This window comes from Ruditapes philippinarum, unplaced genomic scaffold, assembly GCF_026571515.1.
Source record: "Ruditapes philippinarum isolate M1 unplaced genomic scaffold, ASM2657151v2 ctg642_1_1_1_1, whole genome shotgun sequence".
Classification (NCBI taxonomy): Eukaryota; Metazoa; Mollusca; class Bivalvia; order Venerida; family Veneridae; genus Ruditapes; species Ruditapes philippinarum.
Genome location: NW_026853117.1, coordinates 55,483 through 69,161, shown reverse-complemented (window position 1 = coordinate 69,161; position 13,679 = coordinate 55,483). Strand labels below are relative to the sequence as shown.

General features: G+C 32.7%; 1 protein-coding gene across 2 annotated transcripts in view; it reads left to right on the top strand.

The window, feature by feature from the left end:
- Positions 1-13,679, top strand: part of LOC132734316 (serine-aspartate repeat-containing protein I-like) — a 50,108-nt gene that overhangs the window by 6,584 nt on the left and 29,845 nt on the right. For both annotated transcript variants that reach the window (XM_060721050.1, XM_060721040.1), the window contains exons 3-8: positions 9,457-9,598; positions 10,797-10,913; positions 11,470-11,668; positions 12,053-12,182; positions 12,536-12,647; positions 13,143-13,327. In XM_060721050.1, the coding sequence (XP_060577033.1) occupies positions 9,457-9,598; positions 10,797-10,913; positions 11,470-11,668; positions 12,053-12,182; positions 12,536-12,647; positions 13,143-13,327 (885 nt within the window). The remainder of the gene's footprint in view (positions 1-9,456; positions 9,599-10,796; positions 10,914-11,469; positions 11,669-12,052; positions 12,183-12,535; positions 12,648-13,142; positions 13,328-13,679) is intronic.

The following is a 13,679-nucleotide window of genomic DNA, read 5'->3' as shown; positions in this document are numbered from 1 at the left end:
ATTGCAATTCTAAAATGAACTTAAATTTGCTATGTTTGCAGAAATAAATGAGGGCCTGTCACAGATAGGCAAACAAGTAAATGTTTTCTTCAAGAGCTATAATTTGTACTTGACATTGACATTGTGTCTTACAATAATTTGTTCATGGCTACCGGTAATCTTTTATGTTGTAAACATCACAAGTTTTAGAACTGTTCTACTTACAAGGTCAGTTACCTATATCGCAAAGTACTACGCATAATTATTAAGCATAAAAAATGAGTTCTAAACCAGTCAGCGGACATTATTTTGCTCTGCAAGTGAAAAAGAAAATCTGGGAGGAATATTAACTTTGTTAAATACAATAGACATCATGTTACTAGGGATGATTACGTCATGATCAATTAATTACTTTTTTTTTTTACCTGTGGTGTAGGTATTCTAAATAGCTTTACTAATCATGGCTTAATAGACCACATAAATGTGCTGTACAAAGATTCTGAAAATCTGGCATAAACATATTTTTGATCTAAATTATAATAACTCTTGTCTTGAAGATTGGTTCCCCCATTTTTTTGTATTATGTGTCACTGTAGTTAATGGTTCCCCTACAAGTGCAATAGTGAATGCATAAATGCGTATTTACAGCATGTTTGTGATCAGAGAACTTGGTAGAGCTATTATCTATCTATGATCAAGCATATTTTCTTTTCTATTATCTTGGCACTTTAAAACATCATCTTGTAAATCGTAACTTTGTTCAGAGCTATAGAATGTTAAGATCTTGTAATGCTATGAATCAATTGATTGGATACCTATGTAGTTAAAAGTATAAAGTGATTGAAGGTATTGTTAAATGTTTGTAAAGTTTAGTTCAGGTGTTCAGATTGAGAGCATTTTTTGTTGTTCAGTAAAGGTGGTCATAAAATCAGTGATTTAGAGCCTTGTTGTTCAGTTCAGGTGGTCACAAAATCTAAGATTGGAAGGATGTTATGTAGTTTTGGGTCAGAAATAAGTATTTTCACAGAATCAGATATATATCCCTACTTAATTTAAGATACATACATGGATTCTGTAACAGATTCTGGCTATTTCCTATAGCCAAAGTTTTTTTATTCATTTTACAGAAATATCTTGCTTTCAGATTTGTGATATTATAACAGATTCTGGAAGTAAGATATGCACAAACATGATATTTTATATACAAAAAGCCTACCTGTTTGGCTGTGTGTTACCTGTCAGGGAAGTAGGTGTAAGATAGACAGCAAACAGACTGTATGATGTACAATACAAGTACCCTCTTTACATGTGTTTATTTTGTTTATGTGGCTACTGTAAACAACTCCATTGTCTTGTTTTTATTTGTAGTGTAGAAATTATATGGAGTTTGATGTTTTAAGATTAAGCATTTACTGATTGATATGACAGAAAAAAAGTCTTGTGCTTTACATCATTCAAAGATAAAATGTAAGGTATGTAAGGTAAATTAAGTATTTTGAAAAATGGAAAATCTTTTTAGGTCTCCTTTATTCATCAATAATTTGGGACGAGAATGTTTTATCCTGGCTGCCCATAAATAATTTATACCACATTCACAAAAATTAGGGGGACGGGCCATCAAAATACTTTGTTGCATCCATCGGTAGATCAGTCTGTTTCCGCTGTGTCTGATTTATAAATCTGATACCTTTTGAAGGATTTTATTAAACATGGTCCAAATGTTCACCTCAACAAGCTGATGTGCTGAACACCATTTTGTTACTATGCTGGGTCAAGATCAAGGTCACCATTGCAGGTCAAATGTCAAACAATTTGTTTAAATAACCTTTTTTAGATGTTTACTTGCAGAACCAGTGTTGCTGCTATATAGGTTCAAGGTCAAGGTCATCCTTGAAGGTCAAATGTGAGACACTTCAAAATTAATGATAAAAGGGCTAACTTGAAACCCTGTACAGTCTTAAAGATATGGGGATATTTGTCATTCCTGTGACATTGTGACAGTTTTTTGTTCATAAGCTAGAGCCTTTATACTTGCACACAGCATACCACTGGACAAGAGCAACATTGTCACCTTGACCTTTAAGTAACCTTGAATCCTGAATAACATTGACTACTGCACAGCAGGCTTTCTGTTAGAAATTAAAATACTTTCCTTGTAATATATTAAACTATGTTTAGATAATCATGGCAACTGTAAAATCAATTGTTCTGGATTAACACTGTAGTACCTTGGATAGAAATAGTAAGGTATACATAACCAAAGAAAATGTTCTGCTCAATGTTTTTTCTAGTTACCTATGTCACTTATTGGTGCCAAGATTACTTCTATGTTGAATGACTGGTATTCTTAGGGAGGCAGTCATGGATTATACATTTTGAGCATTAATATCTTAAATTACAATCACATTGCAAAACATTGAGAAATCATTATGTTGATTTACATTCTATTGATCTTCAGTATTTAGTCTAAATCCTTAATTAGCATAACCCATAACCTGTAAAAGTTTGAAGCTGTCCATTATTAAATTAGAGATATCTAGATGAAAATATGAAGTTAATAAGCAAACAGTGTTAAAAGAGCCAGGTCATACTGCAATAATATCCCGGCTGCCAAACTTCATATTAGTTGTGGCAAAGGCTTATAGCTTTTGGGTCCACTAGGGGTAAAGGTTGCAGACAAATTGGTCTCATAATCAAGCATATTTATCTGGAACAGTACAACACTGGACATAAAGATCTTAACTGCATTAAACCATTTTAACCAAAATGTACCTTAGAAAAAATGTTGCATAACCCTTTTCATAAAATAGCAGTCCTGTAGCATGCAACAGACTAACTCAGGAATAAAGACTATTTGGGTTTTTCCCAGCTGATCCGTAGGTTCAAACAAACTTATACAGTTACAGCTTCAAAAATGAGCGCAACAGCTTGACTAATCTATTGTGACGGGTAGTGCACCTTGAAGCTAAAACGGTAAAAAGTTTGTTTGTACAGATTAGCTGGGAAAAACCCACATAACATCTTTTGTAACCTTGTTCCCCAGTGAATCCCCACTCCCACAGGAGGGATTTTGGCATTGCTGAAGGCCCACTAAATACCATTGCACTGTTGAAATTGAACCCTGTTGATTATTTGCACCAGAATTAAACCATTGAATTAAACACACAGAGGAAAAATACATTGTACATGTATTTTGGAAAAATGATTATGCTGTTCATTTGTGACTCATCATTTACCTGTATAATACTACTTATTATTAGAAGTGATCATTCGTTTCAAGAAATAAGATTTCATTACAGTTTAATTGATGCTAAATGTTTGAAATTTTCTCTTTAAATGATAAAATGGTTTTTGTGTTACACTGCGCAGCATCTTTACAGTACAATGTATAAATTTTGTGTATTTTATAGTTTTCACCAACTGTTTTGTCTGTTGTATATGATAATTTAATGTTGTATATGATAATTTAATGATAAGTTTTGCTGTGTAAAATTTTCATTAAAATGTTTGATCTTCGTGGTTAAAACTTTTGTGCTTTATTGGAAGTAATTTAGATATAAATTGCTGCAGGTTTCATATAATATATCTTGTGTTATTATTTTGCAATATGTAATCATTAATTTGTGAGTGCAAAGATTTTAGTTAGAGTACTTTATAAATGTTCTCTATAAATGTATATAAAATGTGATGGAAACTGATGTTTTTAGCTTAAATCAGGGTTCCCACGCTGTCCGGGAAAACGGGAAATGTCCGTGAATTTGAACACAGGAGCTCCCGGCCTTGAAAAGTCCGGGAATTAGTGTTGATACATAAAAAAGTCCGGGAAGGTACGGGAATTAGTCTGGAAAAGGGGAGGTAAATCAAAAAAAACAAAATGGCGGTCTTTGCACAGTATATTGAGGTAGCACTCCACAGTTAATTTCAAGTTCCTGCCGTCAATGTCCTACAAGCAATACGTCTAATAATTCTGATACCAAACTACACAACCTGGAAAAAGAAAACACATTTTGTTGAGAACATATATGACATAAGATTGCAAATATACAAAGAAATTATCCCATCTGCAATAGGCAGGCAGTCAAAAAATTTGCAATTCATTCCGTTGAAGCCCAAAATCTACAGTGGCCCGAGACCCAAAACAACACATTTCGACCCTCTGGCAAAAAATATCTGCAAATATACAGGCTAAAGGAACACCGTCTCTGCTTTAGCAACTCCCTATACATGCAAAATATCACAAAGAAACTAGTCCTCAACCTTGTAGATTTTTTGCTACTGCTAAAAGTTTGTACCCCCCTGTAAAATGACTTCTTTTTACCGTGCATGCTGTATAAAAGCAATGTTTACAAAAAATGGCGGCCTTGACATTCATAATCAACAGCATGTGATTTCTGGCCATGTTTTCGAATTTGCCAGTGATCATATTAGATGTCACAAAAACAAATTTTATGCTGAAAATGCATTTTAAAGACAACCAGTCATTTAAATCCAGAATATTCACTATATCCAAGAAATCCTCCCTGGCCATTCGAAGCTGTGGCTTACATTACTGTGGTGTGCTACCTGACTTCCGCATCTTGAATGTTGATGATTTTCGATTTACAACTGTTTTGGGAGGCCAAGTTTGACATTTATGAGATTTATCATTTATTTTCTGGTTACTATGGCGGTTTTGTTTGGAAAATCTAGGAAGACAGTCACAAATCAACCTCAAGTTTGCTTGATTGGCCTGGTTGTTTCCTTTGGCAAATTTTTGTATCCTAATTGCTCACTACCATGCTAAAAGCCAAAGGTAAATCAATATAAAATAAAAAAAATAGTATTACATGCATGAACTATTGTCAAGGCAGAGCACAGCCAATTGGCCACACCATATCTGGGTAGCACAAAATACCCAAATATAACAAAAATATACTAAAAATAAATGTGTTTTACTAAAAAAAGTGCTGTTTTAATCATGAATACAATATACACTTTCACTAAGATGTAATGAAACATACCCAAATATACATTTTTGAACCAAAATATACCCAAATACAGTATACTCCATTAAAGCTATTAAATTAAAAAAATAATACGAATGAACTTGTATGAAATTTCAACAAAATTATACCCTACAAATTTAAATGTAGACAACAAATATTATCATATCTTGCAAGTACATTTGCCTATTCATTAATGAACCTAACAGTTAGATAAATAAGCAAATGTCACTCTTTTTTCTTACAACATCTAAACTGCCAATTTCAATGGAATGATCGAAAGTTATAGTTGGCTAAGTCATATTATTTTGTAAATATCAATTCATTTTCTCATTAAAATCAACATTGTATACAAACCAAAATGAACATTGCTATAATTTAGTGTGTTTGGGTATATTTGGGTATTTCATGCTGCCGCCATATTTTGTAGATGGTTTAAAAAATTGTAAGATCAAATCAAAAGATATGTCATTGAAATACAAAAAAGAATCCCTAAATAACATCCAAAATGGCAAAATTGAAAATGTTGTAGACTAGGGCTTGATATATAGGGTACTGGAAATGCACCCCGTAGCACTGGCTTAAGCAGAATACAATATTTTAACATGAAAGTCGTGAAATTTTGAATGTAGAAACACCTGCAGGCAGTTTTCATATACCCTTCAGTGTGACATGCTTTTGCCATTCTATGAAGCCTTAGTGGACTGAGGTCAAATGTGAGGTTACTAATTAAAGTACTATGAATATCTGGTATAAAAAGTGATCCCTTGGAAGCATTAAAAACAGCAAAATTACATGAAAATTGCAGACAACCTGCAAAAACAGTTGCTGTCACAAAGTACATTTCATTATTTATAGACACTGAATGTATTTCTTAGAAAGAATTAGATTTATGTCATGAACTACATGTATTATATTGGTGTTATTAAATGTTGTTCTAAACATTACCATGAACATATTCATAGGACAAAAAATCAAATACATGTAGCTTGAAATTTAATCTTTTAAAAAGTCCTTAAAAAATCAAAAAAGGTCCTTGATAAGTCCTGGAAAAGTCCTTAAATTTTCAAAATATCTAAGAGTGGGAACCCTGTTAAATGTGCAAAGAACAGTATCAATCTTTTGCTTACACGTATGACTGTGTAAAAATAAATTCAGATTATCTGACCAACCTCCCATTAAAACTTCACTGATGACGTCATGGTCTTAATTATAGTATACTGAACATTAACATTGATTTATTGTTGCTGTTTCTGGACAAGATTACAAGATTTGACCATTTCTGCCCGTATGCTTCCCTCAGCCAATCAAAATGGAGAATTTGATACCACATGGTAACAAAATGGGCGACATAAGACATCACAAAGGGGAGCCTAAGGAGCACCCCATCCGCCATGTTTTTGTTGGTTGACCTTTATTTAGAATTGAAATACTATCTTCATGTACAAAGCTCAAAACCAGTGTGCAGGCTTCTACGGGGTAAACAGTATATAGAATATTTCATTAAAAAAAGAAAAATTAGCTCTTTTGTTCAGGAGTCTATTTTACAGAAGAAATATTTTGAGTACCTGGCTGAACGGCGATTCCTATCATTTTTGGAAATGCTAATACGTATGTTTATTCATACAAAATTCTGTCAGTTTTCTTTTTATCTGTCTTAATAGTGTATCATTTGCAACCAATTATGAGATCTAAATAACAACACCTCACAATGTATCAAGGCTTAGTAGCGTTTAAAAAAAGCCAAGGTGTATAAATCACACTACAGATTTTATGCTAGGCATAGGTAAGTTGAATGATATATCAGGAATGTATCTTGTGTTTGCAGCAAAGCAAATCTTGTTATGTAAATGTGACAGTTAACTAGACATATTTCCCCCCAATATTTTTCAGGGATACCCGTTAATTTATGTATAATATTATATTATAAGTCAAGTCGCAGTAAAGGAAATTGTGTCCCCTTCTTTGTCTTAAGGTGCACTGTTAGCTCAAACTTTAGCACTGGATCAGAATAAAGCTTAAAACTTTCTCTGCAACTAAGCTACATAAACCTTTACTTAACAATGGACAGTTCCAAGTTCAAAGCAAGGCAATGTTCATAACACAAATTTAGGGAAGATTAATCGACTTGGCCTGACTTATGGTATAATAATAGAAAGGATAATCTCTGGTAGATTTGGAAAGGTGATGATTGGGTTTAATGACTTGTCTTACATACTGGTAGATAAGGTTTAAAGATACAGACATATAAAATCAACACTCAACCAGGAAACTTTCCTCAGTAGGTAAACATTAGTCACAAAATACCTGTAGAAAAAAAATCTTTGAAGTAATTAGGTGTCCACTTTAAAACAGGGAAAACTTACTGCTTTAGCATGCATGAATTGTACTTAAAGGTCAGTTCATTTTAGCACAGGACTTTTGCCAGAGATTATCCTTAAGGTTATTGCATCTTGTATGAACCTAGTATTCTACCCTTTATGGTCACTAAGTTTATAAACAATTCTAGACAGACACTATTTTCCAATGCTTTCATGAAATTATGACTGATTGATTTTTCTATGAAGATGTCTTGAATTATGCTATTATTTTCCTCAAAGGTGAAATTCATGATTAGAATATTAAATTTTATTACTTCCTGAAGGTATTATATAAGTTGCTATCTTAAGTAATTCTAGAAATTGTTATTGGATTCAGTCACTGAGTGTTTTAAAGGTGATAAAACTGCATGGATAGAGTTACATGCAAATAACTTACAATAGAAGTTGTCTTTATTGCCAAGTACCCAGCCTGATAGACATATCAGTAAAGCAAAACTTGTATACTAATGACATGTGTTCTTGATATATAACAGTGTGTAAGTGATAATATCTCATTTCTGGTGTGATTTAGAATGATTCAATAGTGCATACCTGTGAAACTATAGTATATCTATCTCTTAATATTACCAAGGCTAAATTACAAATTTATTCAAGTTCTAGATTATCCAACCCCTTCTGTAAGACGAAGCTAGAAATAAAAGTTTTATTTTTGTTATAAGCTTGTTTGATGAATTGATGAGGCAGATTTATTGACAGTTATTCAGCACTCATCTCAGCAAAGACTCAATCTTTGAGCATGCCAATTTTCTACATATACATCACAAATGGTTGAACTTGATGATTTTAGTATCAAAGTTTGTACTTAACATTTGAATTGATTTTTCAAATTCATGTACTTGAAAAGAAGATGTTGTAACAGATGTTTCTAAAATTCCAATGGCTGAGATATTATTAATGATTTTAGAGGTTCATTCAGATGCAAGCATATGTGTGTTTCCCACATATTTGAAAAAAGGTGATTAATTAAAGACAATGTTGTATTTAAGGTTCTTGCAACACTTAAGTGAGATTTTTTATGTGTATATAATTTTGCTTCTAAAACAATTTTCAAACATCAAAGAATATGTAAAATTATAAACTGCAAATATTTGTCCACATTATTGCAAGTCATTTTCACGAAGAGAAATTTGGAATCTATTATAATACTTTACATGTGATATGGACAAATCATCAAATATTTGAAATAAGAATAAGTAACTGTTATTGTTTTGGGTTGAAAATTTAGTATTATTTTTTAAAAAGATGAAAGAAAACAATTTGATATTATCATGTTTAAGTAAACTTCCAATTGTTGAGAAAGACAAGTTACAGTGTTTTGAGTTGACTAGTGTATTAGCTTATATATAAATAGATTTCTTGGCACTAAATAGTGACCTTCAGATAAATTGAAGGTCTTCTCTTGTACGTAAATGCATATTTTTTGTGGCTACACTAAATCCAATAATTTGAAAAATTCTATGTTAGCGTCTACTTTTGTAACTGTTAATTTAACATGTGTACTCTTGAGAATAGTTTAATTGCAGTAATATGCAGTTAAGCAGTAAATCAATTGTTAGGAAGTCTGTTGTACAGTAGGTGTATCAGAGTGCCAATTCTATTTTCATTTTATGCGTTTTCTTGTACAGAATCACATTTGAACAAATTGTTTCATGCGAGGTTAGGGTTGAATGTAGCGTTTAAAATCTTGTTTGGTGTGACAAAATTGTATTGATGTTTGTCATTGGAAGTGAGGGAGTCAAATATTTAATAAAATGTTTGCTACATAGAATGTATCCTACATTCTTTACATAATCACACCACAGCTAGTTAAATGCATGAAAAAACAACAAAGTAAAGAGTGAAAATTATCATGGTATAAATCATGAGCTCATGTAAGCAACTAAAATTTATGTATTGGGCACTGGTTATATTTCTGATAAACCATTTATACACTGGGTATAAACTGTCATGCAAATTTGTCAGACAGCACAATCCTTTCATTTGAGGTCAAATAAAGTAACTTCATAAATTTACAACACAATGTATACAGATTATATAAACATCAAGATTATCCAATGAAAATCATCGTAACAAACATGCAGTTTGATATAAATTGATATATTTATGTTTTCCAGGGAAGAAGAAGCAATCAAGCTAGATGGTCTGAACGTGGCACAAATGAAGGAATTGAGAGACAAGGCTGAGAAACATGTATTCCAGGCCGAGGTCGATCGTATGATGAAACTTATCATCAACTCTCTCTACAAAAACAAAGAGGTAACAAAATTTAATGATTTTAACAGCTGGTCATGTGTAACCGACTTATCTTGCTTTAACTTTAGAAACAACAACTGGTAATTTCATGATATTTTTTTCATGAAGGTTAAATATTTGCCCAAATTGCCAGCCCAACTGTGAACACCCCACGCTCCTCAGTCTATCACTTCTTTTCTCATTTTCGTATAACTGACAACTAAGTAAACAGATTAAAAAAGGCAAAGTATTAGTAAGCTGTGAATCTTCTTAACATTGTATCTCTAGTTTTACAAATCATAAATCATTCCTGATTCCAAAATTGTTATAATTAGCCAGAACTAATATATGAAACAGTTTCTAGACATGGTACAGGTGTTCTGTGTTTTTTACATCGAAGTAGCGCAGCATGTATTCTTGATACCTTTTTGGCATTTTACCCTGCTAGTCATATGTATTGAAAATTATTAAAGAAACCTGCTGGGATGTATAATGAATGGAAGCCTGGTTTAGAAATAATCATTTCTGGGTATGACATTGCTATGTATGTTACATACAAGATTTGTTCCTGAATGTGACATGTTGGTGGATTATATATTATGAGTCATCAAACAAACACTGCCAGAATAATTTGAGAGCATTAATTGACAGTTACTTTAAATAAATTTCAGTTTTGGTGGCAAAGTTAGGTAATTTGTTCTTTGAGGAGGGGGGATGAAATAACACCAAAAATAGATTTGAGGCTAGCCAAGTAGTTGCTCCCAATTTCAAGTTTCAGTCCTGCCAGAAATATTGAATTTTTCGTTGCTGAAGGTTGTTGACTCTACCCATGTGATCCCTTCTACCCATGTGATCCCTTACCTATGTGATCTCTTCTACCCATGTGATCCCTTCTACCCATGTGATCCCTTCTACCCATGTGATCTCTTCTACCCATGTGATCCCTTCTACCTATGTGATCCCTTCTACCCTTGTGATCACTTCTACCTATGTGCTCAATTCTACCCATGTGATCCCTTCTACCCATGTGATCACTTCTACCTATGTGATCACTTCTGCCAAAAAGAACACAAGGTTAGGCATGTTACCTCTTCCCTCCCCATTTAAACCTGGGAAGATACTATACAGTATGATATCAAACATGCTTGTGTGGCATCAGTCTAATAAAACTTATGAATGTATGAACCCTTTAATTCATAAAACTTTGCTATATTTATTTCAGATTTTCTTGAGAGAATTGATCTCTAATGCTTCAGATGCCCTGGACAAGATTCGATTTTTGTCTCTGACTGACAAGAGTGCGTTAGCTGCCACAGAAGAATTAAGTATTAAAATTAAGGTAAGTCATAAGTGAATGTTGTTAGTTGTAATAAGTGATTTCATTATGCATGATATGTGAATAAATGTTACTGGACTTTATTATATTAGGACCTCAGCTGTATGTGAATAATTGGCTTACAAAATTAAACGATAGAGCAGGATCTAAATCATTTAGAGTTCAGTTTTATTACAAGTCTTCTAATTTTGTTATCTCTAGAGAGTATTTTAGAGAAAGGCTGAATTTTCCTACTTTCAATAAAGCATTTTATCACATTCAATAAACATATTTTTAAAGTTTGAATGGTATTCTTTAAACATGGCTTCCATTGATAAAAAGTGTTTTATCCAAAGTAGTAAACTTCAAAAGCTTTCAAGATAGCCTATGAGAAGACATTGGTTCTACTTGGGTGTCCGCATATTCATGACTGTGAACTTGAAATTCAACAAAGAACTTACTAGTACTTACAGAAAGAACATAAAAAGCATCAGATAAATAGCTTCTTTTGAACCTTAAAGTGTATCAAATCAGTTGTTCAGACAATAGGTATAATCTTTTGACCTTTTGTTTTCAACAGGCAGATAAAGATAATCATATTCTACATGTTACTGACACGGGTATCGGCATGACTAAGCAGGATCTTGTTAATAACCTGGGAACCATTGCCAAGTCTGGAACCAGCGAGTTTTTGACAAAGCTTGGTGAAAGTGAATCTCAGACTGAAATGACAGATCTCATTGGACAGTTTGGTGTCGGATTTTACTCTTCATTTTTGGGTAAATATCATATTCAATGGCAAGTTTTATTTGGAAATATTTGTATAGAAAACTTATATATAAACTAATATAGCATGATACACTGAAATTTTAAATGCAATTTGTTGGTGGTGCCTCCATTGCAGAGTGATTAAGAGCACTGACTTTGTATCACTTGCCCCTCACTGCTGTAGATTCAAAACCTGCTTGGGGCATTGGCTTCTTTCATATGATAAAGCTATCAAGCTAGCTTACAGACGCTTGGTATATCATATATGCCTGAAATAATTTTCAGAAAGACACATGAATTCTTCCTATTCCAGTCTAGCAGTTATGTCACTGTTTGGCCATATTCAATAAATTCTAGATGAAAAATTTCAACGTGCGTTTTAAATCATTTAACAGTTGCTGACCGTGTGATTGTGACATCTAAAAACAACGATGATGAACAGCACATCTGGGAGTCAGACTCCAACGAGTTCAGTGTCAGCAAAGATCCACGTGGAAACACTCTTGGTCGTGGAACAACCATCAGGTATGATTTGGCTATGTAATTTACCCTTAACAAAATAAAAGATTGAATAACCTTTCCACACAGTAAAGGGTAAATATATTAAGGCTATAACCAGAACATGCTTTTATAGCCAAAATGATAAACAGAATATGGGGTTTTCAGAATAGATTAATTGACCTTAACATTTGTGGTGTAAGAAATCCTTAAGCAATATAAAAAGATACTTCATTTCATAGACTTTTAATGTAAAAACAATTTTTAAAGCATACTTGATGCACAAGTCTAGGATTTCAATGTCCTTTCTAAAATATTGTTTATTTTCCCCAATATTATAAAGATATAGTAGTTGCAATTGTTTCGATTTTTTCTCACAGTTTACACTTGAAGGAGGAGGCCCATGATTTCTTGGAAGAGAACACCTTGAAGAACCTTGTAACTAAATACAGCCAGTTTATCACCTTCAACATCTATCTCTGGGAGAGCACTGTAAGTTTATATCTCATTTACACCTAGAAAATAATACCTTATAATTGTGTGGACTTCTTAGAAACATGCACAAAACATTTTGGTCTGATGACTGCTTTAATACTGTTGTGACAACCAATATCCATTTTATGTTGTGAATTATATCATGTGGAAAAAAAATTCCCTCATTTTTGATGAAACAGGAATTATGAATTCTATATGGTTATACATGCTTGAGAAAATGGGTTATACATGCTTGAGAAAATGTAAATTTAATAAAAGTATAAAACTTAAAAGCAGTTATCCAAATTTGAAAGTACCATGGTATGAAGAAATGCAATCAGAAGACTACATGTTTGTATCAATAGTTAACATTTAAATTTTAATCATTGTAACAATATACAAGACTGATTAAAATGATTTATGGTATTGCTTTCATGCTTTCAAGGTATAGAAAAGAAACTGTGACCTTTCATGTTCATTAGTATTGATAAATATTTTCATTTTTGTATACAGACATCAGAAGTTGAGGAACCAATTGATGAGGAGGAAGAAACTAAAGAAGAAAAGACGGAGGATGAAGACGAAGATGCTGATGTTGAAGAGGAGAAGGAGGAAGACAAACCAAAGACCAAGAAGGTCTCTAAAACCATCTGGGACTGGGTCCTTGTCAATGATGTTAAACCAATCTGGACTAGAAAGTAAGGGAGCAGTTATTTAATCTTCTTATTTTTGTCAAGTTGTGCTTAAAACTTATCCTAAATGGAGTTGTTCCTGAATTTAAATTTCAATGGAAAATGTAAGAGTTGACATAGAAAATTCTAATGGAATAAATTTGTGAAACCTTAACAAGAAATGAAATGAAACAGTGGAAAGAAGTTGAAGCTTTGCATAGATTAATAAGTTTCATTTTACTGTGGCAGATTAGTCAAGCCCATTGACTTCTAAGTACATGCCCTTTACTTTAATCACGCTGTTTACCACTATGGGTTTAAATCGTACCAAGGACTTATAGGGTTTTTATGACAGTAAGTTTTATGTTTAAGCTTTAAG